Genomic DNA, 24,252 nt, shown 5'->3' on the forward strand with positions numbered 1-24,252 from the left:
AAAACATTAGCTAAGTCACCTGAAGCTGTCACGTTTATGATATTCGAAGTCGGCAAGAAATAAAAAGGACATTGACAAAAAAAGAAAAAGATCCGATAAACTCAGGGAATACTTGTTACCATTTAAGGCAGAAACTTTCATCTCTAAGTGTATCTAGAAACATAAATATTATAAGTAAAATTAATCTTACCTGCTTTATATGGATTTCTCCCATGAAGGAAACGAATATTTCAGTCATAAGTGGAAGATGGTGCTCAGAGGCTGCATTGAATAGTTGCTCATGACCTTTGAGTAATAAATTTTATGGAACTAAATACCTATAGAACCTTGAAAAATTCATTCATAAATGGATTTATCTGCCCCAAATTAATAACTTTTTTTAAATCTTTAACTGTCATGTGGGGCTACATATATAAGATTCAAATGTCATACAATAAAGGCTAATGAAATAAATAACATACCAATAAGACCCAAATTAGTGTATCAATTGTGTATTTTCCATACATGTTTTCTGACTTCATGTTATAACCATTCCAAGTTAAGACCCTCGTTCACATTCAACAATCAACTTTGGATCTTATAACCATGTAAGTTACCTTTCCAAAATTACATAACATAATTTTTATTTATATGTAGATGGGCATCAGTTCTTCATACCACATCATATAGGTCATTGTTGCATTAATGTGATCTGGAGTCATTGCTGCACTAATGTCATCTGAGGTCACTGCTATGCAACAATGCTCCAACAATGACCTGTTTCTATTATTGTCCAAAATGTGTTCCAACAGTGGGACTTAACTTCCCATTGTGACATAACTGTGTTCCAACAATGGAACTTCAGGTCCCATCATTATGCAACAATGACCTCTGGTCACACAGGTTGCCTTTAAGGTGTTCTTCATGCATGGTAGAATATGAAGAACAATAAAAAAGGGCAGAAGGAAGACTTAAATATTCATATTTATTGCTATAAAAATAGTATGTCCACTAGACCTAGAGCAGTCTTGTTACTTACACACTTTACGGTGAACAGAAAGTTCTGAGACAATCACTTTCAATTTCGTTCCTTGTAGTTGTTATATAAATTAATACATAATCTTATAAAGGGGAAAGGCACTCACACAGAATGACTGGAGAGTTTCTGAAATTGTTGTCATTAATTAAATCTTAAGATTATATATTACATATGAATTCACAAGCAAATGAAATATAACTACTAACTCATAGAAAACTCATACAAATTGATCTGAAAGCAGGATGATGAAAAATTCCTAGGGATACAAAACAAATCTACTTCAGCTTACTATATGTTACCTATACTATATACAAGTAAAAGTTTACTTTATATTGGTTTCCTAAAGATTGTTTTGGTGACATGTCAATGTGTGTATATAAGGTTTATACAACTTGTACATATTACCTGTAGTAAGTGCCAGTGAATGACAGTTTTCTAAACAAAACATGTATGTTTTAAAAAATTTCACCTAAGTATATATCTTATTTCTATGGACAATTATTTTATAAAATTACTCCATCTGTCTTTAGGTGCTTGTACATATTTAATTTAAATTTAATTGTGACTTTTTTTAAATTAATTTCTTATGCCATAGGTTATGTATCGAAACACCAAAGGCTAATGTTGCATAGATTAAGTTCCAAATTGAACCTTCATTTTGAGATTCCATTGCAACAAGAATCATCCACCTTTGATAGCTAAACATTTTATATGAAGTGTCAGTTATACCATAATTATAAGTCACAATTTCATGACTGCTTCTAGATTCCTTCTGTAAGAGACTAAATAAAGCATGCATCACGTCTTTCGTTATTCTGAAATATTCTATGCGTATGTTGTCAATATAGGCAATGACAACTGCATCTAACAAAACAACAAGCATGCTTATGATGTTCTTTCTCAACAAGTGAATAGTCAACCAGAATATAGCTGGGCACATTATGAATATAACGTCTGAGTTTTGTTTATTCTGAAACTAAATTTAGCTTAAGCAATGCTGAATGTTATAATTACACAAAACTTTTCTTTTCAACATGCAATCACAATCAAAATCACAGCATGGTTTGAGTTGTAGCTCTGGCAAAATGGAAGCTAAAGTTTAACTTTTGTAACAGATAGTATATTACAGGCCTATTCCTCTCCAGATCTTCTTTGTAGTTTCAATTTTTATTTCACTTTTCACTTTATACTTTCAACTGAGGATGTACTGTCATACTGATTTCATGATAAAGATTAAGTCCCTTACTATCATATGTAAACAGCATTCAGTTCATTTATCTCTTTGAAGAGTCCAGTCTTTTTACTATTATGAATTGCATTCTGTGCAAATTCAAATAAGATGATTTGCTGTCTCTTTCACAGTTTATAATATTCATTGTTCTTTTTTTGTCACTTGTGTATTATATGTAACAAATCACAGCTCTTCAGTGTATTACTTCTAAAGTTTTTACTGACATTTATGTTTGTATACAGTTTTAAAACCAGTATATTTAACCTTTATTGTTTTTGCACCTCATAGTATGCACAGTCCAACATGCATTGCACTACCAAACACTACTGAACAGTTAAACATGAAATAAAAGTTTGGTTGGCAGATCCGTAGTATGGGGGTTGAAATAACCTTCTCCTGTACAATAAAGGTTACAGTCTTTGGTTGATATTTAACATTCAGCTGCATCTGAAGGATATACTCAACAGTTGTTGAGGAGTTCTTGGTATCGAGATTGACAAGTAGTGATCTATCCAGGAAACAAATAATGAATTACAGAGAAATCTTTTATGCGACTAATCAGTGAAATGTGTGGATAAAGCTGATATCTCACTGGTATTTCCAATCTGACATACTATAAGTGAAGACAGCTTATGGGACACAAACCAAACAGATGAAACCATTGTGCTAGTGATGAGCTCCAGATGCCTCCAGGGCTTTGTTCAGGAAAGATATCATTGTTACATCACATTTTCTACTGCATTGAGCTGCAGACTGATTTATGATTGTATTCTGGAGATGACGTAGCCACCACAGCATGGCCGACCACTGCAGTATTCCTGCATGTATTTGTTTAAGAGATCACTAACTTCAACTGTTACAATACATAACACTAATTTAAAACATGTTATCTCATATAATCTTATGAAAACTGTTCCATTATAACTATCCAGAAATATTCACTATATTGTACAGTTGCTGAAGTTTGTATTCAGCAGATTATGGTCATCATTATGTTATGGAGGATGTATCATACCGATGGCAATGAATAAGTCAAAGTCACATTTCTTAATTGAGCTATGACAGTGTTGAAAGTTAATAACCATCACAGTGGTATAGATGGAACTCATATTAAAGGCAATGCCCCATGGTAACAGACAACAGCATGTACTGATGCACTGTGGGTTTTGATTGTCAGGAAACTTAATTATTTCTGAGATGTAATTTGATCATGAACCACACATGTTCAATAATGTACTAGAGACAGTATTCAGGTACCCTTACAGTTATCAGTGTGATGATGATGATGATGATGATGATAATGAGGTGTCATCCTGACAGTAGTGGTCCACAGGAACAGCCCACAAATGTGTATTTAGTTGTGAATTGGCTTGAGGACTTTGCTCAGGCGATGAGATATCTGATGCTCGGACGTGTACAAGGCTGGCAGGAGCTGAATACAAACTGCTCACTGTGTTACTCAGTTGCCGTACAACTGTGTGGAAAACAAAACATTATTAAGGCAATTAAGCACATTAAATAAACCTTGCGTTAAAACTGAAATTATACGAGGTTTTATGCCAGTTAAGGTGACATTTGGAAAGAAACAATACCTACTATATAATATCAGTTAAATATTCAAGCATAAGGTTGGGTTAAGCAGCTACTTAGATTTATTGTCCATAAATTGATTTATTCCATTAAATAAATTTTCTATGTCAAAATAATCAGGATGAGAAATTTCATATGAATATTCTCACTTGTGCTGTGTGTTTCTTAAGACAGCATATTTTAAGAATCCTTTCTGTCCAGAATTATTCTCCATTTATACAATAACTAGATTACAGCCCTTAACAAACAACACAAGAAGTATACAGCTCACTTAAAAGCACTGGATTTGATGTCTTAGAGATGGAAAAAATATGTTCCACAATCTTTCAAGAGCCAACAGCTCCTTAACACAGAGCTCATAGAATAAAGTCTTCTCATCAGATCAGCCATGTGTGAGAATGGAGTTCCTTGACTCTCACATGGCTGAGTGCATTCAGCCACCAAGTCTCAAATTTAAATAGATATTACACATAATACATTATGATAAACATATAACAGAAAGAAGATCCCTTTACATAAAAACAGCAAGGAAAGAGGTAATGCACATTCTCAAGCATTTGAAAAATACTGAGTGTACAACAATGGAGACCAAAACACACACGCATTACTTACACCAATTGGACTGGACTGACATCTACATAGACATGAGATTTGGTTCCTCAGAAGTGACCATATTGCTCATAGCATTTGGCTCGCTGGTAACCCGTCTTAACCCCATCCCATGCTGCCCATCTGATGACTCGGCTACAGCACAAAACACACAACATTCACATCAAAACAACACACACAAAACAAGGGACATCACACAATCTTGGATCTGTTCAGAGGTTATATCAATGTCAATGCTGAATGCTCCAGTCTGGTTGCCACACAACTTAAATTGGGATATAAAAGCATGTTGTCTCTTCTCCATTCAATAAAACAGTAATATTTTCAATAATTTTCTTGCTTTGCATACAGATTATCTTCATATACACCAGAACATAAACTCCAAGGACACAGATCATCAGGTGGTAAAAACACATATTTTGTTGCTTCACTACAGGCACCAGTCTGAGCTTTCACATATGCGTTGCAATGAAGGAGCAACAGGGAGAATACAGTTCTACATTACTACCAGGTTATGCAGTCTGAATCACTTAGCTGATACCTGTATTGCGTACTGTAGTAGTATACTTCCTTCATGGAAGATATAAAATTGCGGAATGTGGTAAATAGTATGGTTTTCTGTGACGATGGAAAATTAGTCTGGTTGTTTTTAAAACTGAATATTATTAATAGCTTTTTTAAAATTCCACAGATCAGTTTATATGAGTTTGATAAAAGTCTTATTAAATATTTGTTGGAAATTCCATATTCAAGTAGAAATTTAATAGAAAAGCTAAAGCTAGCAACAAATGGTGACTGAACTACAATACGGCTGTTCAGTAGTGATTTGAGTAAGTTACGTAAGTTACCTGGATTGGGTGAAGCTGATTGTTCCAGGTCTTGTTGAAGTTGATAGAAGTGCTCAAGATCCCTCGCACTACACAGTGGTGTATCCACGAGGTCTGTGTTGTTGAAGCGACTGTAATCAACCTCATATCCTTGTCGTTCCTTGTTGTACACAAGCATAGGCTGAAATCGATGACCCCAAAGCACTTCATTTGGAAGATAAGATGATCTTGCTTGTGTAGTCTGACCAGTTGACTCTATAGTTCCTATATAATATAAAGCAATGGAATTTAAATAATTTTAGGATATTATTGCTAACAGCTACATTGTCCTTAGAATTTGTTTTATTACTTATGTATGGTCATAAAGGCAGAATGTTAATTATTTTATATTGATTTAAGATGAAAGTTATTCATAAAATATGCAGTAAAAGGGCTACTCAAATAACAAACTACCATTGTTTTAAGCAGCTTAAAGAATATAGCATATTACCTAATATTATGAGAGTCAGTTTAATTAATGCAAAATTTTGCTTTTTTAAAAAGTTCCATTTAATTTGATTGATGTGAAGAATTTTTCTATCCATAGTTTTAAATGAATAATTGGCTTCACTACATTCTGTTTCCAACAGCACTCTTGAAATTCCCAATTAGCCTGTAGTCTCAGTATTTACACTTACAAAGTTGCAGTTTTATTAGAATTTTTGCTTTTACTATTGTTAAACACATTCAAAGCATTTGCTGTTCTCTGCTTTTAAGCACTTTTCAACAAAACCATCATTGGCCATTCTCCATCAGCTTCATATCACCACAATAACACAGAAAAATTAAAACTGCTAACCGAATACCCAAAGAAAAAATGAAGGGAACAGCTAGATCTAGTGGATTAGGAACAGACAATTGAGGTCTTCCATAATTCATAATCATGATGATACTTTTAAATGATACCAAAATTCAGACTGTCACAAATCTTAATTTTAGCCCCTCAGATTGCCTAAATTTACCTGTAGTGGAGGGTCTAAGTGTTTTAATTACGTACTCAACAATGCTATTTACATTTTTATAGTAAATTTTCAGATACAAAACAAAATTGAATTTTACATAGTTTATTTACTGAGCAATTCTTGTACTTCATCTTACCACAAGCAAATACAAAATGACTGCCAGGAGAAATTGCTATTAGTAATTGTTATTGCTAGTAAATGTCTGTTGCATGTTCATAAATTGTACAATTTATCTGCTACATTAAAGGTGATGTTTCCCTTAAAATACCAATGGATCACTTCCACACACTTACCTTCCAGAATAACAACAACTTCAAAGCGAGATTCACGGTCAATTATGTCACTGGCCGAAATGTTATAAAGTGGACTTTCACAGTTGATTCTGTGGACAACAGTCATTGGCCAGATGAAGAATAGATTGTTGTCACCACCGTCAGTACCTATGTTGAGTTCTGTCTGGTGCTGGTGCAAAACCTCTCCTTCCTTGGTTGTACGGGTGCGAATCAGCTGTGCCCTGATTGTTGCACCAATGATGTGAGACTTGCGCATGTCTCCAACACGGAACATGAGACAGAGTTCTCCGTCTCGTAAACACACAACAGCATTGCGGCTGAAAAGAAGTGTCTGAGCACGTTGTTTGGGGCGTGCCATTTTAGCAAACACGATGCCCACCATGAAGGCCTGAATCATAACACCTGTAATACTTTGTAGGCACATGACAAAGACAGCTTCAGGACACTCCTCAGTAGTTGACCGTGAACCGTACCTGCAGATACAAAGGTTTTATGTCTTCATCACTCAGAGATAACCGAGGTATTTATAAACTTAATTTTCACAACTATTCTATAAAATTTAGATTTGAATTACCATCTATGAAATCTGTGGTTGAAAGAGAGATCTACTATTTAAATTTAGGATTTCCTCAGTATGTGTTATTTAATCTCATAGGATTGCTGTTAAGTTGAATAGTGATTCTCATTATTTTCTTATGACTAATAAGTCACATTTATTGTTGCCTTCTTTGTATAAGAAAATTTTAATGGAACTTATAAAACTTACAAAACTCTAATAATGTAGTAACTCACTGCTAACAACACATTTGAATCATTCCAAGATTTTGGTTTTTGGCACTGGCAAACAGCTTTTTTTGTCACCCATTTTAAGTTTCAGAATAATGATTTAATTCCTCAGATTTTCCAGTCCAGTGTTGCATAATACAAAAACATATATTTTAAAATACTTTCTGAAACTTTGCTTCAAGGGAATGAAGGAAATGAGTAAAATTCCAGTTATTGAATCAAGAATGTGTGAGAATCAAACATATCTTCATCTCCAAATACAAGACAGATGTACCAGATTTCAGATTGATGTAATAAGTTATTTACATTTCAATAAAATCTTCTCGGGCGATCAGTCGCGTCAACTGGTTACCATAGCAAACCAACGTTTCAGGAACCAACTCTGTCCCCATCATCAGGGTTGATTGCCCGAGAAGATTTTATTGATTGTACTCGCTGCGAAAGTCTCAAATCCTATATTATTTACATTTAGCTTTGAAGTTCACTCACTGAGATTATCAAAACATGTACATACCCAATGGTGTGCTGAGTTTCAATGCTGAAGAGAAAACAAGATGCAAAACTGTAGACTTCTTTGATACATGGTTTCCATCCTGACTCCTCCTGCTGATGTGGCAAATGTTCCAATTCAAAGTCCCCATGTGTAAACGCAATGAGCCACCAAAGAAGTGCAAATCCAAGCCAGCTAAGGATGAAGCTGAGGGCGAACACAAGAAGTGTCCACCGCCACTTAATGTCCACTAGGGTTGTAAATATATCTTGCAGATAGCGCAATCTGCGCTGTGCTACGCGGCTCTGCAGCACATTACATTCACCTGACTTGAGCACCACACGACGTCGCATCTTTGAACGCCCTGTACCACCATTTCGGTACCTGCTTCTGCAATATAATGTATCAAAAGACTAGAAATGCATTCACGTGCTCTATGTGTAAGACACAATACAGGATAATCTGATTTTGACTGATGTCCACAGAATATTATGATAGGATATTTTATTAACATTGCTGTCTTGTTTTCTTTTGTAGTGCAGTGTAGTCTGGTAGAAGTTTTCTGACGTTACAATGTCAATTGATGCCTCCATCATCAGGGTGACTGAACAAGTGGAAACAGGGCGAATGTTTATGATATTTGAGATTATAATACCGTGTTGACCTGTCCAACGTTTCGGAGGAACATACTGCTTCAAGGAAACCACACAGCTTCATAAGTTGCACACACTTCTGCTATTAATTCGTTCATTTATTAGGCGATAGATCCTGTTTCGTATTAGAATTAATTCTCATATAGAGAATTCTTTTGGCATGAGGTAGGACTCCCTGATTTAAGGATCAGCATATCGTAAGCTCTCTGCCACCACAACGCACAGCACGCGGAATTAGAACGTGATTCCAATTTTCATTGACAATACTACACGTGGATTAATTTGTCTGCGTTAGTAAATAACTTTTACACACTGTTTCGATTCCCTTTTGGTCGGAATGTTCGGGTCGAGTTGAATATTCTCATGTAACGCTCCCACATAACAAAATCATCACTCCTGTATCACAATTCATCATATCCGGCTCATACCTAATGTCACATGAATGTGAACAAAAGAATAAATAAAGAACAGTTTATCAAATAATATCAAAGCTAATAGTTTATACCACAATTTTGAGAGTCTGGAAATAATTGATCTCTGTAAAACACGATGCACTTATTTAAGTTTATTATAAGTTTTAAGCCAAAAAAATGCTTGTGTTTTGTTAATTCTGTGTATTCAGATTATTGTTAGCTAACACTATCCATAACAACGTAACCCACAAATCAAACACGTCCTCCACCTGGAACGGCAAATACTGCAGTCAGAATTATCTGCAGCTATGAGCAAATCTGCCCAGGAGGCAGGGATTTCCCTCAATAAAATCTTCTCGGGCGATCAGCCGCGTAAAATGGTCGAAAGACGAAATCGACGTTTCAGGAGCCATCTGTGTCCCCATCATCAGAACCCGAGAATATTTTATTGAGTTACACCGCCGCGGAAGCTTCAAATCAGGGATTTTCCTGTTCGACACCGCGTCCAGATCGGCTCCATCCAATTGTCACCACCGAAGAGCGAAGGTGAACAATCTTCTCCATCTAAAAACTGTGCATCAAATCAGAATGTCTCTAGCTGAAACTACTTCGTGTCTTGGTGCCTAAAAAGAACAAGGACAGCTTTACGTTTGCATTTTTTAGCTCACTAGTGATGCTTTGATTTCAAACGTCACTTTGTCCTAAAACAAGATGTCACAAAACAACAAAGTAGCTTAATTATTAGAAAGCTTCAGTAACAAAAATGGAGATGGAGCCTTTCCTAAAGCCGATTCTTGATTTCACACTTAAGCCTGCTATGTGTGCGTACGAAAAACGAAGCAGAATTACCGTTAAATGCATCTTATAATAAAATATATTCACATTTTGTGTTGTTTTGCTCGAGATCATGATTTATTTAACTTCTGAACACCCTGTCCCAGGACCGGAAATGGCCATCAGAGCAGAGATCCGGCAGACAGCTTCGACCTAAACCTCACGTGCTCTGCAAACGAATGAACGTAGAATGTCAATAAAAGGAGCCATGGGCTTTAAAAGAAGAATCCAGGTTACGATGAGGCTAATCAAAATCAGACCATCTAAAAATAGGGATATTAATGCATTTAGCTGCTGAGTGCTCCCAATTCGGCGGTCGCATTTCTTGACTAATCCGTATTTCCAACTGGAAATGTATGAACTAAGTTTACATTTACAAACATTTAAACGTTTGGTTAATAAATTAAAACAAACACACTCTTCTGTCGAGTACTGACTGACTTCCTTTCATAATTACTTAACTGTTCTACAGAACAGCGTGAAGGAAACAAACGTGACATTCCGGTGCTTGGACGACTTGTCCCCCGAGCCGACATTTTGACATTTTCTAGACCCTCACTTAACAGTAAGAAAATGAAGGGATATTTTAATAGCAGACGATAGGAGTTACTCAGAAAATTTATAAGCAGTGCTAAGCAGCATCTACCAAACTGAATGGTACTCCAGAATAGTTTTACGGCACGCACAAGGTTTCAGGGGCTCAGGAGGTTTAAAAAAAAAGCGTAACAGCGAACGTCTTCAGCTCCACTATTAGTTTAAGGCACATTCACTAACCAAGATGATAATGGACTCTACCCCTCCGTTTATTTACTTGTTTTAAACAGAATTGGAAATATGCAGTCCTATATGAAGTAGCCTGTTTTTCAAAAGCTTTCTTTGTTGATCGCCATGTCCAAATATATTCTTCCGAAGATAATTTCACTGCAGACAGTCAACATTTATTTTCTTTTGTATTTCGTTAAATAGCCGTCAAATTAGAAAATGCTTCCAACAAAAGTCGTAGACCCTAGATCCTAATATAATTTCAGTTTCATATTATGCACCATCATTCTCCATTTTCTGCCTGACGAATCCACAATTTTTTTACTAGAAGTTGGTCCATATCAGACTGTGAACGTAACCGGCTACAATTCGACCTTCCGGGTATAATGAAACATTTACTATGCGCTAGGCTGTACCTTCTTGTAGAGGTGCTGGACTTGGAGCTAAAGTTGCGGGGGCGACCTCCCCAGGTGGAACTCGCGATGGCAGGAGCCGCGGAGAGGTGTCCTCCTAGTAACTGGTGGTGGTCATCCCCTAGCATTGAGTCCACAGGACTCCTCAACGAAGCAGAATCCACAGACACGTGATTCCCATCCCCCACGATATTGGTCGCGTCTCTGGCAAGTGACAACTCATTCCTGTTTCTGTCGAGTTCTTCCATACTTAACACATAGGTCGAGTCTGACATTTTGCTCGAGTGTTCTTCGCTCGGAGTCTTCGGCACCTCCTTGCTTGCAGACAATTCACTGCAATGCCAGCTGGTCAAGACAGAGCTGAGATTGTGTGGATTGTCGCTGGAAAAGTTATGCTTCAGTAAGGTAACTTCTTTTATGACAAATTGTAATGGTGTCGTGTCGGCGAAAACATTGATTCTTAGATGTTATTTCTGGAAGTGACGCAAATATTAATGCCAGCACCACAATACAATCGCAAGTAAAAACTTTTAAAATAATTATTTTTATCTTCGTTTGGAAATGTGACTCCTAATTTAACTTCACGGGCTACTGACTTAGACAAAACCCCAAACACTGTAGAAGCGATTATTATATTCCAGTTTCGGTTCCACGTCGAAATTCTTCTACCTCAAAGATACAGTACATTCAGTCACACAAAAGATCACTGCATCACAGAATCTGCAGTTACATACACACGAAGATCTTGTATTACATACGGACAAAACCGCGGATACCGGTTGCTTACATATATTAACTTCCATACATTCTTTACGTTTTCCTGAGGAAATGGTGTTTATGTTTCAGTAGTTCATCAGAAAGAAATAATTTAATTGAAAATTATATGCAAGCCTAACACGTAATGTCCATTTGTTTATCTTCAGAAGAAAATGACTGTCGCTTTCTTTAGGGTCAGAAAGAAAGTCTGTGGTTACGATACATCCTTGCTAAGCCGTAATTATTATTATTAAACATTGGCACTGGAAGATAATGAATCACGACTTGATTTTTTTCTCGATGTATTAACAACCTGAGAGTTTGCTCCCGGTTTCTTGAATTTCACTAACGGTACTGTACAACGATATTAAAATATTCCGCACACATTTTCATACAGGCTTCAATTTCAATTACAAATCCCTTCGTACTCATGTGTTCGTATAATCGCAGAAATTCACCGAAGACTTTGTTCCTTCAGAGCATTATCTTGTGCTATTATTCTTCTTCAGGAAAGAAGTTTTATGAATTTCTTAGGATCCTGAGCTGTGTATTGTTACCACAGAACACCCGTCTGAAATGAACGGGCACGACTGATCTAAATTTGTCTGTCCCCTTTATTTCTTCTACAAACAGAACTTGGCGTGGGCTAGTAAAAACAGACCCTCAACTACTCATCATATTCTTCGGGCTGTGTTTGCAGACCGCGGCCCAGTGTCCATGCAAAACTGAGGCGATATTGACAATAAGGAGCTGGTGCGACGACAGACAATGTGTGGGGGTTGCCTGCAGTCAATTGAGCGTTGTTGCTTTCTCAAGGATACGAACTTCACCGTGAGCTGTCGCCCTTGAAGATGATGACACTGTGCGACTTAATGCACACTTCTCTGCAACAATAAAGACGACGTTGAAGCATGAGGTGGATACAAACAGCGACGCCTTTTTGCCAAGAGATTCGGCTTTCGATTCTACTTAACACAATTATTAGCACTCACATTTCCCTTTTTGTTGGGTGGACTTATATAAACCAACTCCGTGGAGCAGAGTCAATCTTGAGAACAAGATAGTACCTCAGTCATGAAATTTACGGCCGTGTATAACATTTCGTAGCATTCTGTTTTCTTTCGACTATCAGCTGTTAGCCTCCTGCCCAAACCCTAAGCCTGAGGGTCACCCCTTTTCAGTTGTCCCGCGAGTGTTTATTGTATGCAGTTTCTTTCATCCTGAAAACGCACTGTGACAAGGAACCACCTGACCCGGATTGATTGAACGGAACCAACAATTTTAACTAAATTAAAAGACGCAGATTTCTCTGGAGTTTAAACAAAAATTAATATAAGCTGAAGTATTCGAAATGAGATTTTATTTCAGGTTTATTCAGTCTCAAAAAATATAAATAATTTAGGATTATTTCTCCTTCAGTCTAAAACGAACACAATCACAACAAGACTTGTATGTGACGAAGTATATACAAGTCTTATACAAGTCTTGTTGTGATATACTTCGTCACATACAAGTCTTGTTGTGATTGTGTTCGTTGTAGACTGAAGGAGAAATAATCCTAAATTATTTATATTTTTTGAGACTGAATAAACCTGAAATAAAATATCATTTCGAATACTTCAGCTTATATTCAGCTGAATGTAGAATTACTGAACATACAAACAGCACAGGAATAAGAGACGAGAGATTCAAATGTTTTTTTTATGGTAATTATAACTAACTTGATATTAATTTTAAAAGTTACAGAACTGACCTTCAACATAATTTTATAACCACTGAACGTTCACGTGTATTTCACATATTCCTGTGCAGCTTTCATGTCATCAGCAGAGAAAAATGAATACCAGAGTTCGTCTGAACGTGAACTATGATCCTGCAGCGGACATATTTATAATTGTAATTGTCGTCAGCAAGCAAAGGCTGGGTTGCTCAAGGTAACATTCTCTGGCAACGTATACGTCAGAGAAACAAGTTTTCCTGTCATCTTATGTCCTCGTCATTTACAACTTCAACAAACAAAGGACGTCCCTCAAAGAGCCCACCTGACTCGCGAGCTCAGCAGAAAAATCAACAAATTAACAGCGATAACTTCATAGACGTGTACTCGGGAGATGCCCGTATCGAATTTCGGCCGAACTACCGGGTATTCTGATTTACAGGATTGAACCAAATACGGTTTAGTTTGTCTTAATTGTAGTAAGTGTAACTAAACTGACAACTCCATGTAACAGTCCTTCTTGCAAGGTTAATATTCACTCGGCTAGTCAAGAATTTTCCCGTAGTTAACGGAACTCTAAGGTTCATTACCGTGTCCACAACAGCCTTTCACTGGACCTTATTCCGAGTCAGACGAATTCAATGTCCAAACTCACACCCTATCTCTTCAAGATATATGTTAATATTATCCGTCCCTCTCCACTTAGGTCTTTAAAATTTTCTCTTCCCTTGAGGTTTCCCGACAAAAATACTGCATGCATTTCTCATCTTTTCATGCATACCGTTTTACCCACCATCCTAACATCTTTTATTTTATCGCCCTTATAATATTTAACGATGTGTACAATTTATGACAATCGTGCTATTTTTTCAAACAGCGCCCATGCAAATAGCATTAGCAGCAGACTGACCTTGAAGGTGTGATTTATAATAAATTTAGAATAGACTCTAAATATCCTAATAGGTATACGTACACTAACAAACTCAAATATGGAAAATAAATTAATTTTGTTTTTAAAAAGAACGAGGCATGTGGCACTTGGATGCTGTCGCTTGAAATAAAGTGCTGAAAGATTCAATCTATTTAACGTGTTTTCACAGATACGCCAACATAAGGAAGAAAACTGTCTCCCAACAGTTTCGTCGATGTAACGGAATTCCAGACAACAGATTCATCCTCAGGTATGGGCATCAGAGCTCATGTGTCGTGGAAAAGAATGAAGTAATGTATAATTTCAAATTCAAAATTTGTTAAGACCTGAGACAACACGTAGTCAATGTATTGATTCATGATCTTCTTACCAAACAGGAAGAATTAGTGACACTCTATCAACTATCAGGGTTAGAAAGTGTTGACAGGTCTGTTTGCGACAATGGGTGAGACTTACAAAATCCAATGGAATGAATAACTTGGAAGAAAGTTCAGAGACACTCCGACATTCAAACTCATATAAGTGAAATGAGTATCTTTGACCTAGCAGCAAGGCCTTGGCGGTCTACAATACACAAGGAGGAACTTACAGAGGAATAGTTTTGTCAAATTAATAGAGTTCTTTAGCAACGGATGATTGTTTTAAAGGCATCTGCATAAAATAACATTATTCAAGTGTCATCAAATGGAAAATTTACTGGCTGGTTCATTCGGATGCATTCATCTTACTGATTTGGTTCATTAGCAGTTTTGTTTATTTCGTAATTTGGTGCAGCCATGTTAATTTAATACAAACCCAAGGCACGTAAAATTATCGTGGAATTGATTTTAAGAACACAAATATGAACTTACGTCATACTATAACCTCATTACAGCGTCATTTGGAGAATTAACATATGAACAAGCCATGCAAATATGCCATTTGTAACACTGGTCGAAAACAGAGATCATTAAGTTGATGGCGGACGACTACAAAACTGTTCAGACTACTGCGATATTTTATTACTCTGAAAAGTCCTCAAAGAATGACACTACAGCAATCGATCTATTACATTAAAACCATTTCCGAAGGTAGGGAAAAAAACAAGAGAGAGTGACTGAATACAGGCACAGACCTTATCTAGCGGTTCTCATCCCAATGAAATATTTCACCTTATATCCAGGATGTGGGCGGGGAACTACGACGACCGAGATGGAGAAGCCACACTGCGACTTCCAAGCGAAAAAAAACAGATAAGAGTTTTTCACTAAAAGCTGCTACATTTCCTTCAAAGGAAGCACAGAGTAAAGATTGTTGTCCTCTGGGTTGCTGAGCCGCGTAGTCTGGTATTTTCTTAGAAATTTACTGACGTTTCAGAGGTGCTTGCTGCCTCCACCATCGTCACCCTGACGATGGAGGCAGGAAGCTGGATATTCAGAACTATGTTTTCGAAAACAACTACTCCAGTCATGAGCTCGTCTTTCAGGTGTGATACAGCGAGTGCACAGAAATCTGCAGATAGCGACACCAACAATTTTATCAACTGCCAATATTTGTGCATCACTCGTCCTTCCCGCAAGCTTGGTCTGTGTAACCATGCCATCACGACCGCACTGTTTGCGGCGCTTCGACCATTACAGAAACGTGAGCTGCACACCAATATATTCATTCAGTCATTTAGTTTCATCACTACAATTTCGCAACTACCAGAGTTCAATTTATGACGAAGGCCTTCAACCATTTCGCAAGTCTCGAATTACATTAAGGTGCAATACATCGTGTTAAGCCAGGTACCGATGCCATCTTACTTGTCCCTGTATTAAGATCTCGGTTACTGATAAATACTTGCATTCCAGTTCAAATCAGTTTCCATCTTGGAGTTAGGCTAAATATTTTAAATGTCTTAAGAACAGATAGGGAAATATGAATGATAAGTAGGTAAGAATTTGAAATTATATTACTGTATGATTTGAGGTTTTCACAGCGGTGAGTATGAAGATTTCTGTCTTCTGGGTTCTTGCGGTGTATAGTCTGGTCGATGTTAACCAACGTTTCAGAGGTCATACTGACTCCTTCATCGCCCTGATGACGGAGGCAGTATGACCTGTGAAACGTTGGTAAACATCGACCATACTATACAGCGCAACAACCCAGAAGACAGGAATCTTCATACTCATCGCCCTGATGATGGAGGCAGTATGACCTCCGAAACGTTGGTTAACATCTACCAGACTACACAGCCTAACAACCCAGAAGACAGAAATCTTCATACTCATCGCCCTGATGATGGAGGCAGTATGGCCTCAGAAACGTTGGTTAACATCGACCAGACTACACAGCGCAACAACCCAGAAGACAGAAATCATCAAATTACTGTAGCTTTTGAAGGAACTGAGCCGGCATTTGTTTGAAGGGAAAGTAGACCCTACGAAACACTTTTGATACGAAATCCGATATTCAAGGTTTATTGCGGTGCTAATCTTCTCGGTACGATTACAAAAGTAAACATAACCTAATCAAATACTATTTAACAAGCTAACTTAAGAATCGTTTAGTAGTGAATGCCCATTTACAATGATGGATGAGTTCATGACAAACTAGTTCTGACTGTACATCGACTGAAGACGGAGGCATGATGAATTTGTATCAGAACGCAAGCGAATCTCTGATTTCAGCTGCCCTAATTATACAATAGGGAGATATCGTTACATTAGTTTACTGTCACTGCCCTTGTTTCATTTAGGTTTAATACAATATGGCACTGATTAAACACAAATGACTACGTTACTCAAACTGCTCCAATTTTACGCATGTTATCTTCCCGTTACTTAACGGAAGGTCAGTCTCTACAGAAACATTTTTCATAATATTCAGAGAAAAACGTGAAGCACTGAATCTTTTGGCAAAAATATTAGCAGACAAAAACCTAACAACATGTCGACTTACCTGCTCATTACTTATCTTACACACACGCACACACATTATAAATAATTAACACAAAAATAATAACAATATTACTGTCACTCTCCTAGTGTTTTTAATTTTATCGCAACAAAGTAAATTTTCTGTATAATAAATTACGATTGTTATCATAAGAAGAATTAATATTTAACTTATGAAGCAGTTCATACGAATACCGTCTATTTTATTCAGTGCTTGACAATAAAAAATAGAATATCACATATTATTTGTATGCCTCAGAAATGATTATATAGCCTATTCAACTTTAATAATATAGAACTGCTTAATTATATATCATGGTTTGTGTGTAATCACAGAGTACATACATGGTATGTAAGAGTTTTTCTTGGAATATATTTTCAGAGAAATAACAAACTGAGCTGTTCTGATACAGCCGAACAGCTATCTTACTGGTAACAGTAAAATAAACCTTAAAATCAGATGTAGGTTCAACAAAATTAAATAATTCCAGACTACTTTGACATTAACTAATCATTTTGGCGTAAAAATCTAAATATTTGGTTAAAATAAGGCATTAAATCGCAATGTTCGAGAAATGAATTCTGAGTGATTTATTTAATATCAAACAAATATATAAATTTCATATCCTACATTGTGATGTCTAACATGATAACCGGTATGTCGGAACTGGTACTCAGTTTACGATAATGCAGATAATGAAATAAGAAAATCTCGCATACCCTGCGTCCACCTGGTCGGAAGCTCTACCCTGAACAGACTCCTGCACTGGAAGCACTGCTACTGTCTCTCATGAGCTCCCGGGTATTAACGTCTTCTTCAGAGCTACGCTAATAGTCTTAACAGCACACTATGATCTGCAAGTTGCTAACTGCTAACAACTCGCATCCCGAGCTATCTTGAGGACAGATAAGTGCGACGTAAGATTGCGAGACAAGTGACTGATAAAACTCGCTCAGTAACTACAGACGTATAGTTTCCGCATCCACTAACAGAGCATTCTGTATGAGTTAGTTTCAATGTATTAATACACATGAGAACAAAGTTTAATATGACGTCTTAAAGAGAAATTAAATATTCATAACGTAATTAATACTATTATCTGGAATGTTAATTTTATATTCTGCGACAGCTCTAACAGAATTTTTATCATATTTTCTCAGAATGGCTCATATACAAAATATTGGTTCTAAAAGACTAAGGAAGTCAATGGAGCAGAGTCCTTCTTGAAAAGCTAACAAACGCTCAGTTTGTCAAGAAATTGTCCGTCTTCTATGGAACCCGAAGGTTAATTACCGTTAAATCAGTTTTCATCCTCATAACCTACTTCTGTATTCATATTAATATTGTCTGTCCATCTAAGACTAGGTATTCAAAGATCTATCATTCCTTCACATCTCATCCGACAAAAACCAGAGGTAATGTGGGAAGGTCCTAGCATTAAAGAATTATGAATTTCCACAAATTCAAAGTTGGGCCACACCAATCTCGACTAAAACCACAAAATATTAATTTCTAAATCAAGTCATAAACTAACATATAAATAATACAAAATTCTTGCACTGTTAAAACACCATAAATTTACCTACGCGAACGCGTGGTTTGTCAACAGACATTTAGAAGTGAATTTAAGCATTTAACGACGACAGAATTTGTGACGTTTGCCGCAAGCTCGAACATAACCAGTAGTGTACCGAAGGCTTAAGCATGCCTAATGTCTCACACGTCATGCTATTGTGCTCTGGCACAGTAGAGCAGTCGAGAATTTATGTATGTAGTTCTCACGTCCCATAATGTCAAGTAAAGTAACATTATATTTTTCAATGCACAATTTCATATAACGGAAACGAGGTTTTGAATTCGAGCCCGCCTTAATGCCAACTAACCTTCAAGCGAAGCATCATTTTTCCTCAAACGAAGCTCAAGTGATCGAATCATGAAGGTAAAACATTGCATCAATAACGAAGGCAGTGCTACAATTCAATTACAGAAGATCGAATCATCAACCATATCGAAATACTTTTGCCTCGGGAACTCCTTCGGGCCAAATAGCATAGACACTTGTCACAAAATAAAACAGTTGACTTAGCATTACAAATAGGGCAAATAGACTACAGCGGACTGTGAACATAGCTTTAAAGTCAGAGATAAGGTCGCATTCAGGTCTAAGTCTACAGACCAGATATGCATGCATGTTTGCATGTTGTGAATCTTTTATAATCTAACAAAAATGTCACTAGTATTCAAGAAAGTGAGAGTGTACCGATTGAACCTAAGCTGGATTGTGTAATGTCAATATGTCCTTCGCTCCATAATTAATTCTACAGAAATTCCCACGACAACATCCGAACCGACAAGTCAGAACTCTCGCAACAAGAAAAACATACAAGCCTAGCAGCCAAAAGACAGGAAAAGCAGCGAACCCATTAGGGACATAACGATGTTAAGAAGGGAAACGACGGAAGCTGTCCTCTTCACAGAGTTTATTTCTGAACAGACCAGTACACCGCCTAATTCTCAGTCCCAATCCATTTCTCTTCAGGAGAAGATGTGAATTTTAATTGTAAAAGCTAACATAGAGGAATCAATTGTGACAGACGTAAAGAAGGCATCTGTGTTTATCACGTAAATTCAACACAATAATAAATAATAGCGATGAGAGACCAAGTTTCACGCTAATGTAAAACATCACTTAAAACATTCTTATCTCTTATACCACTAAAAGTATTAGTCCAACTTCGTTTCGAGCTACATTTAGTTACTCAATGAAATTTGACATTCTGAAGGTTGTGATGATGTCATGACGTCATGTGAACTCGTATGAAGACACCAACGTTTCGGAGGAATTTACATTCAGGGCTGAACCTACAAGACCACACGACATTACAATTCAGCAGATCCACATCAAAATATTTAGCCACTGTTTGGGGGTGTGAATTAACAAAAACGTATTCCTTACCTGATCGTCGGCTGATTTAGAGAGCTGGTATATGTGGACACTCGAATAAGGGTGCATGGCGTCTTGAGGACATCCCGTCCTCCACCTCCACCACCCCCTGCTGCCCTCAGCAAGGATCCGGTGGCCTCAGCTGCAGCATCAGGTATTATGGCACCCGAAGACTGGGATGCCCCTTTACCGAGATTATCACAGCAATAAAACGAAAGTTCATCATTATCATCATCATCATCCACTTCGTCATCTTCAGGCACAGCTGTTGGAGCCCGGGGCGCTCCATATTCGTCTTCGTCTCTACCAATCATGTGGAAAACCTTCATAGCACTAAGTCTCGAGGTTCGCTATGACAATGTTGGCAATACTGGACATGCTACAGGTGCGAATATCCTCACACACAACACATTCACGACTATTCAGTACATTTCACTTTCTTCTCACACTTTCATTTGTAGGTTTAGTTAAGTTTTCAGCCTTGGTAAGATTCTAATTGTAAGACAATTACTGAATTATTCACTGAATTTTAACCAGTCACTTCAATCTGAGTTTGTTCAAGGTTACGACGATCACGTTTTCCGATGTTGATTTTTTTTTATAAAAAACAGACGCGATCAAACATTTGGTGTAGAGATCTCGTCATCTTCTTGCTCTTGAAATGCACCCAGCGCGTTAATTTGGTAATTATTATGGAGATAAGCAAATGTTTCTTATTACGTTCGGTTACACGGTTCTAGTTGACGCACGACTCACTGTTGCGAGTTGGCAGATGAATGAGTTGGTACAGCAAAGTCACGGTAAGCTGAGTTGGTGGGAGGTCACTCTTCCTGTTCAAACACATAGCAGCCTTACGAGGGCGGCGAAAAGTTGTAAGGCAAAATTGACACACACAAATAAAATAACCATTCCAGCGCTGTTTCATACACTTCAAAAAACCGTTTTAACGAACATCTTGAAGACACGATTTTACTGTTGGGCACAATCTTTACAGGACAACAAACACTGACTGGCTTTCTTCAATCACATTAGCTTGACAGATCTTTCTGACCCTCCTGTGCAGGCTTTAATGTCATGACAACCTTCGGCATCCATCAGTTTTTGCAGAACTAAAATTAGATTCTTCTGTAATAAACGGGAATCTTCTAGAAATTTTACACTGTTACATATAATTTTTATATCGGCGTTTCGGACTGAAAAACATTCAGTTACGTCAATCAAGTATTTTCCAAGAAATTTTTTTATTACTCTGTTTACACGAAGAGATTCACTTTAAAATTTTTATTTCATCTCAAATTATTTTATATTCGTTAGTGATTTTGTGCCATAAAATAAATTACTTCGTTAACAAAATAAATGTATTAATAGTTCTCGTGCCTCAAAACTAAATAATAATGATTCGGATATAACAGTGTTGCTATATATTGAACGCACTTGTCCTTGTGTTACATTTGGTTTTATAAAATCCGTAAATAATCATTGAGGAAAACATAAAATGTTCTTGAAATACGGAGGCGAAACAAAACCTAAGTAAACATTTATTTAAGCAATCACTGGTTTTCGTATAAATGACGCACGAGGAAAGTGTAACAGATCCATGGACAGTCCTTTCAAAATTTATGTAAAAAATTCTGGAAATGGGATACTTTAAACTTATTATGACACCGTAGGCCCATATTCATTCAACAATCTCTTTTTCGACTGTTTATTTTCTATCATTTAGTTAGAAAAATCTTATTTCTCTGTTCAGCAAGCTTACTTGCGTGTTCTTACGAGAAACAGTCTTTTTTTCTAAATTGTCCATTAAATATTCTTCACAGAGTTAAGTACGTGATTCCTTTGAGTCGTTTCAAAGTCAAATCGGAACGCGCATTGCTTCCAAATCTAAGGAGTTACTCAAATCGAGAGGCAGCTATTTGTTACGTGGAGTCACTGCACCGTTATTGTGTCAGATTCACTTCGAGCTCCACAGAAAATACAAAACCAACGCCAGACTGATCCACACGCTGCTGCTCAGAGTGCCCGCAACTGCTTAAGGCTGATAATGGTTGTGTCGGGTTACTGGACGGACTTACTGTCTTGATATTCACCGCTCCTTCTTTGCCTGCGAAGAAAATAATTGCTTTGAACGGTCTATCTCATACAGCAATGTGATTTAAAAACCTGAAAGGATAAAACCACATGGGAGATCTAGGCGTAGATGGATGAATAAGATGAAAACGTATTTGAAAGTAACAGGGCGTTAAGAAGCAGACGATTCATATGGGTCAGGACAGCGACCGGTGACGAACAGAGCGGAAGGAGAAAGAGTCTTAGTGTTCCATAAAAAAAGAGGAATTACTTGACCAGCTGAGCGACCGTTAGCTTCTCAAGAAGGAACTCAGTCCATGACGTTAACTGCGAGTGGTACAAGACACAACCACATTGTAAGCCTAGAATTTGCTAAGGTCAGGCCTGTAATTATTAAATTTCTGTAATAGGATTTGGGGTATTCACGGCTGTAAGTCCGAAGGTGACTATCTTCGATAAATCTCCGTTCTGAGTGGTGTATGACATATGAATAGCAGCAGTGAGTTTTATTTTGGGTAAGACTGAGATACGATAACAACACTAACATGTTCGAAGAGCTTTTGCCTTCCAGAAATAGTGACGTACGTAAGGTGTTACAAACAAGGTGGGAGTAGCACGAAACCGGAGTAGGAGTTCAATGTGTGTTCTGCGGCATACGACGAAAAAGAAAAGAAGAGATGAAACAAAAGAAGGAAGGGAAAAACGAGTTTTAAGAAAACAAAGGAAGAAGGAAAAAAGAACAACAGAGATAAAAATATTAAAAATAAAGTCTAAGTGAAATAAATAAAATAAAGATTCCACTAGTAGTGCTCTATCCTTCGTCCATGGATAATTCACGTGGAAGAAACAACACTAATGGCTTTGTCGTGTGTCAGGAAAAAAACATGGCATTTCTAATTAGAAATGAAGGTCGGAGGAACTAACGGTTGAAGAAGGTACTCACTCGTGTGTAATTCAGACGGTTATGTGGAGCAATGCCAGCCAGCCAAGTAGGAAGTGTCGCGACTCTCATGCAATTTACTGGTAGTGTGTTAACGAGCATTTCCCCCCCCCCCCCCCCACTAATATTAGTGGACCACGCCCCCGATTTCTTTTCCTTCCAGTCTGTCCCACATAATGGTACATCAATGAGGAAATGTTGAAAAGTCTACATCGTTCACACATTCATAAAAATTCTGTATATAGCGCTTTAGGGAGAAGATCATGCCATTCAAAATATCATTTTATGCTGAAATAATGCAGTACAGTTAATTTGGTGTCAAATGATGCCAATATTTCGATATAATTAATTATTCTCCTTAAAATAATACTGCGATTTTTTTGATAAAATACAGAACTTATTTCCTTCAAAACTGCAAATAAAATTATGTATGCAACATTCGAAGCCCGATGGGTTTTAGATTACTAGTATTTTATAAATCTAGTATTTGGTTTCTATATAAGCTACAGTCTAAATGACATATGGGCACATCTCGATTCCAAAAGCTGTGTCATAATGCTTCGCACTTTACTCCATTAAAAACACTGAGGGCCCTGTAATTATGTCTGAAGACATGTTTGACATTTTTATAGGGCTTTATTAAAGTTTATTTTTAAAGTTTCAGTGTACTTTTAAATACATAGTCTACGTCCAATGTATGTCTATTGATTATGAAAAAATATTGTTTTTAATTTCAGTCAGGGTAAGATGTGAACGGTTTGAGAAACTGACATATCTTACGGCTATTTTCACGATTTCAAGGAGAATTATTTTTAGACCTGTTGTCTATCATTATTTAGATCCAATGCCTTAATAATGCTATTAATAACAAAACCTAATACTGTGCTTGGGAATACTGATATATCATGGTCTCGTAAATTGTGATAATTTAAACACAGACAGAAAATTAGAAACTGGCAGGTTCTGACATAATCTTTCGAAATGTAATAATCTTCTAGAACACAGAAATCAATCTAAACACTGTGTTTTCCTTAGTGTGAGAATGGGGGTTA

The 24,252-nt window shown here is 37.0% G+C and overlaps 2 protein-coding genes across 12 annotated transcripts in view; both read right to left on the reverse strand.

The window, feature by feature from the left end:
• Positions 1 to 944: 944 nt before the first annotated feature.
• Positions 945 to 22,110, reverse strand: LOC110837602 (G protein-activated inward rectifier potassium channel 3). Of its 4 annotated transcripts, none has more exons than XM_087342609.1 (6): positions 20,203 to 20,344; positions 10,924 to 12,560; positions 7,870 to 8,235; positions 6,570 to 7,042; positions 5,297 to 5,539; positions 945 to 3,723 (listed from the first exon to the last, which is right to left on the reverse strand). In XM_087342609.1, the coding sequence occupies exons 2-6, from the start codon at positions 11,193 to 11,195 to the stop codon at positions 3,518 to 3,520; spliced, it is 1,560 nt and encodes a 519-aa protein (XP_087198735.1). In that variant the 5' UTR covers positions 11,196 to 12,560; positions 20,203 to 20,344; the 3' UTR covers positions 945 to 3,517. The 4 variants fall into 4 exon arrangements, with proteins under 4 accessions (XP_087198735.1, XP_087198736.1, XP_087198734.1 ...); XM_087342610.1 differs by lacking the exon at positions 20,203 to 20,344 and adding an exon at positions 17,966 to 18,106; XM_022079892.2 differs by lacking the exon at positions 10,924 to 12,560 and adding an exon at positions 4,452 to 4,583 and having other exon boundaries at positions 3,582 to 3,723; positions 20,203 to 21,477.
• LOC110837603 (G protein-activated inward rectifier potassium channel 3) overlaps positions 21,413 to 24,252 on the reverse strand; it is a 61,955-nt gene continuing 59,115 nt past the window's right edge. For 7 of the 8 annotated variants that reach the window (XM_022079893.2, XM_022079903.2, XM_087342605.1 and 4 more), the window contains one exon: positions 22,156 to 22,294. Coding sequence is in view for 1 of the 8 variants with exons in the window: in XM_022079894.2 (XP_021935586.2) it covers positions 22,131 to 22,294 (164 nt within the window). In the remaining 7 variants the exon portion in view is untranslated. Of the gene's footprint in view, positions 22,295 to 24,252 lie in introns of all 8 variants that reach the window. The other variant, XM_022079894.2, reaches the window with a different exon arrangement.

Source organism: Zootermopsis nevadensis, unplaced genomic scaffold (genome assembly GCF_977971745.1).
Source record: "Zootermopsis nevadensis isolate Lab colony 2312 unplaced genomic scaffold, Znev_1.0 Znev_ptg000003l, whole genome shotgun sequence".
Taxonomy (NCBI): Eukaryota; Metazoa; Arthropoda; class Insecta; order Blattodea; family Termopsidae; genus Zootermopsis; species Zootermopsis nevadensis.

Coding starts and splice junctions, on each gene's coding strand:
- LOC110837602 (XM_087342608.1), bottom strand. CDS start 20,519: ATGAAGGTTTTCCACATGATTGGTAGAGACGAAGACGAATATGGAGCG. Junction 8,236..20,202: donor CTAAATCAGCCGACGATCAG/GTAAGGAATACG, acceptor ATTATATTGCAG/AAGCAGGTACCGAAATGGTG. Junction 5,540..6,569: donor AGTTGTTGTTATTCTGGAAG/GTAAGTGTGTGG, acceptor TATATTATATAG/GAACTATAGAGTCAACTGGT.